This window comes from Dendropsophus ebraccatus, chromosome 2, assembly GCF_027789765.1.
Source record: "Dendropsophus ebraccatus isolate aDenEbr1 chromosome 2, aDenEbr1.pat, whole genome shotgun sequence".
Taxonomy (NCBI): Eukaryota; Metazoa; Chordata; class Amphibia; order Anura; family Hylidae; genus Dendropsophus; species Dendropsophus ebraccatus.
Genome location: NC_091455.1, coordinates 6,979,801 through 6,984,002, shown reverse-complemented (window position 1 = coordinate 6,984,002; position 4,202 = coordinate 6,979,801). Strand labels below are relative to the sequence as shown.

Here is a 4,202-nt window from a genome sequence, read left to right as displayed (position 1 = left end):
AAATGATAAAACTGTGGAATGAAGCTTGGAAACCATCATCCTTTATGCTTGACTTTTGCCTTGAGGAAATAAATGCAATTGAACAAGTATTTCCAGGTATGTATGTGTACAGATAAAAGGATGGTGATTAGGGATGAGTGGAATAGATGGGCGTGCGACTTTTCATACCACATGCCTCGATCACTCCATAATTCTAACCCGACATGTATGTAGGAACGCATTCCTTGAATTTCCCTAGGAATGGCAGCTTTCCCTGCTATTTCCTGGGAGAATCTAGGGAAGGTGTTCCTACATACACATGTCAGGTTAGGATTATGAAGTGTGTGGTATGAAAGTTGCATGCCCAATGATGTATTCCGTTCATCCCTAGTGATAGTTCACGCTTAGGCAGCAGTTTAATTCCGTCTAACTTAGGATAGCATAACATTAGGTTACATAGGATAATAAAGCCGATCTTAAGCCAGGCAAACGTCCATTATCACAAGATTGATTTGGCCAATCTGCAGTGTTTTTTGTGAAACCAATTGTACTTTGCAATGACAGGCATTATTTTTCCAAAATATATGCTGCGAAACCTGAAAAAAATCATTTGTTTTGATTTCGGGGAGTTTTGCATTTACGCCGTTCGCCCTGGGGTAAAACTGACTTGTTATGCATGTTCCTCAAGTCGTTACGATTACAACGATATGTTACGTGTATAACTTATTTTATTTGATGGCTTTTAAAAAAATTCTAACCATTGTTAACAAATATATGCTCCTTAAAATCGCCCTATTCCCAGGCTTATAGCGCTTTTATCCTTTGGTCTATGGGGCTGTGTCAGGTGTCATTTTTTGCGCCATGATATTTACTTTCAATGGGTACCTTGATTGCACATATACGACTTTTTGATCACTTTTTATGACATTTTTCCTGGATTTGATGCAGCCAAAAAATGCGCAATTGTGCACTTTTGATTTATTTTGCGTTTTATGCAGTTTACCGTGCAAGATCAGGAATGTGATAATTTAATAGTTCTGGCAATTACGTGCGCAGCGATACTAAATGTTTGTTTATTTATATTTATAAAATGGGAAAAGGGGTTTGATTTGGACTTTTATTAAGGAAGGGGATTTTTTATTAAATCCCCCTGGGGGACTTGTATATACACAGCATTGATCTCATAGATCACATCGCGGGGGGAGATATGAAGTATAAAGCACTTCAGTGCAGCTTTCATTTTGACAGCTGCATTGAAGTGCTTAATTAGCTGGCGCGGCATCGGGACCAGCATCGGCTAATAGAGGCGCTTCCCGGCTGCAGATGACAGCCGTGAGCGGTGCCGTTCAGTGTGAATGTACGTAATAGTTTTCAACTATAAATGTGTTTATATTCGGTATTTTTCCCTTTTTTCTTTATTTGTAGATGCAGAAATTTTTCTCTGTGACTTTCACCGTGAAAAAGCCTGGACAGAGTGGCTTAATAAAAAAGATCATGGAGTTCATAAGCGTAAAAAAGAAATTCTTGCACTTATGCGGAATGTAGCCTTGACAACCAACAAAGAGGAACATGAGAGAGCCTTGAAAACGTTAACAAGCTCTCCAATCTGGAAGCAGTCCAAAATGTTGAGGCAGTGGTTTTCTCAAAAATGGTTATCAGATATAAAGGTATTTTTTTTTCTATATAATTTTTGCAATTTTGTTGTGATGTGTTTTAAATGTAATTACAACAAATAGATGTACTGCTTTATAAGGCCACATTCACACGTCCGTGTCAGTTTTTACTGTCAGGAAATCCTGATCAGGAGACCTCAAATGTCATCAGTAAAGTATCAGGATTTCCTGACAGTAATCCGTTTTTACCATCAGGAAAAACCTTCAGGAATTCCTGATGGGCGGCGTGGAGCTGATGTCCGGTCTGTTGTCCGGGGGGGAAGCTGATGTCTGTGGGGGAGGGGGTGCAGGGGTGCTAGTGGTTGCGGGGCTCTCAATCATCTGGAATCACGGGCACTTTCCTGATGTACATCAGGAAAGTGCCCGTGATTCCGGCGCTCCCATAGACTTCTATGGGGGCGTCTGGGCCGGAATTCGGATAAAAATGGGACATGTCCTTTTTTTCCCGGATCTATTTTCCAGAACGGACACCGTTCCAGAAAAATCCGGAAGGGTGTCCGTGACTAAAGTCTATGGGTCCGGAAATCCATCCGGATCTCCTGATGGGGAAATCCGGATGGTTTTTCCGGACGTGTGAAGGGGGCCTAAGGGTAGAGAACAAAACTTTTCACTTTAAAACTGGGTGAAGGAATTTAAGTTTTTCAATGTTCTTTTCAGAAATGGGCTCACATTTACCGAAAAGGAACCCAAGTAATCATTATAAACACAAATAATGGTTTGGAACGCCAACATGAAACTCTAAAGTACTCCTATTTGGATGGCTACAAAAACTGCACATTAAGCGAAATGATTGGGGTCCTTCACCACAGATTCTTTCCAGATACCTTCAAAAAGTGAGTATTTTTTGATTGGGTGTGAATTTGTGAATGTTGTCAACTTTAGTGGGATGTTAGCCATTGTTGCCTTTAAACTATTTTATCAGACATTTATGGTGTACAGTTATGCTCAGCCAATCACGGTGTGTGGATTGTCCCATCATGCCTGCAGGCTCACTCAGGCTTAACGGCAGTGTTACTCAGTTTCCCTGTGAACATCTAACCATGATGTCACTGGGAATGTCGCCTTTCCCTGTGAAATCCTGTGCAGATGTTCGCAGGGAATCTGTGAGTAACACTGCCGTGCAGCCTGACAACCTGAGCCATCGCCGATGCCTGCAAATAGCGTATCACAGGCATCGCGGTAGGATCTCTAATTTGTAACTATTGGCAAAGTATTCAAAATAATTTGAAATCCACCACAGGGGGTTTGAAGAGTTACCAAAAACTGGACCTAAAATGCTGTAATTTAGTTTATGAATAATGTTTAAGGTGTATTGATTTGTGAAGCACAGGGCACACAGATCTTACAACTTGAGATGAGCGGAAAGTTCCGTTCTGCCTGTGACATCCATATTGCGGTATTTGCGTTTGCTCAGTAATCCTGGCCGTGAGTGTTCCTGGCAGCTTTACAGGGAACCTTCGGTCAGGATTTCACTGGGAATGTGCTGCCATTCCTAGTGAAGTCCTGACAGAGGTTACCTGGGGTGCTCCCGGGAACACTTGTGGCCAGGATTACTCGGTGAGTGCCGATGCAGAATAGTATGTTCTGATCATGTACTTACAACTGCAATGTGATGTATATAATATCTTTAATCTGTTGGGCCTCATTTATCAAGTGTATGATAGCCAGACAGTCTTTGTCCATAGCAAACAATCACTGCAGTTTTGATTTCTTAAACTGTTTTGTTAAATTGGAAGCGGAGTTCATTGGATGCTATGGTCAGTCTGTCATTTAGACATTCTCTTGATAACTCAAACCCATGGTGTTTTTTCTTTAAAACTCCTGAGATTTCCTGAAAATCTTTAAATATAACAGAGTACCTTTTTTTTAGGTATATGGAAAAGAATTTGAGAAGCTGTGGACATTATCGGAAATATGCAGTAAGTGTGCCACTGTTCTTGAGAAACCGTCCTCAGGAATTTATTAAACACACAATGCAACGCTACTTCTCTAGCTTGGATGAGACACACGTTTTGGAGAAAGATGAGCAGAATGGGGTTTTTAAAGTAAAAAGTGAATCTGAAAAAGACCTGATTTATACAGTTACATTGGGTGGTGAGATGCCAGCCTGCGAATGCAAGGACTGGCAGAGGTACCTGATGCCTTGCAAACACATGTGTGCCATTTTTCGACTCACTGAATACAAGTGGGAAAAAATTGAACCCTACTTACAGCCTAACCCACTCTTCCTCCTTGACTCGGAGTGCTTTAAAAACATTCTAGAACTAGATCTTGGAACAGACTTTGAGCTGCTGGACACTAGTAAATGTCCAAGTTTATATGCACTTTCTAATACATTAATAAAAAGAGCTTGCCTCCCCGTCGAAGAAAGAATCGAAATATTTTAATAAGGGTCTGCAGTCAGTATCTGAAACAGCTGCAGGATTTGGTCTTTGTTTCAGATGAGGAATATCTAACGGAGTTATCTGTTACTTTGAAAGACCTGGTTGCAAAATCATGGGAGAAGGCACCAAGGATCATGGATTAATGCTGCAAGACATTACCCCAAAA

At 41.0% G+C, this 4,202-nt stretch overlaps 1 protein-coding gene across 1 annotated transcript; it reads left to right on the top strand.

Annotated features, from left to right (window-relative positions):
• Window positions 1–2: 2 nt before the first annotated feature.
• LOC138784090 (uncharacterized) lies at window positions 3–4,179 on the top strand. The gene is made up of 5 exons (XM_069959605.1): window positions 3–96; window positions 1,405–1,646; window positions 2,310–2,485; window positions 3,523–3,953; window positions 4,094–4,179. The coding sequence occupies exons 1-5, from the start codon at window positions 3–5 to the stop codon at window positions 4,177–4,179; spliced, it is 1,029 nt and encodes a 342-aa protein (XP_069815706.1).
• The last annotated feature ends 23 nt before the right edge of the window (window positions 4,180–4,202 follow it).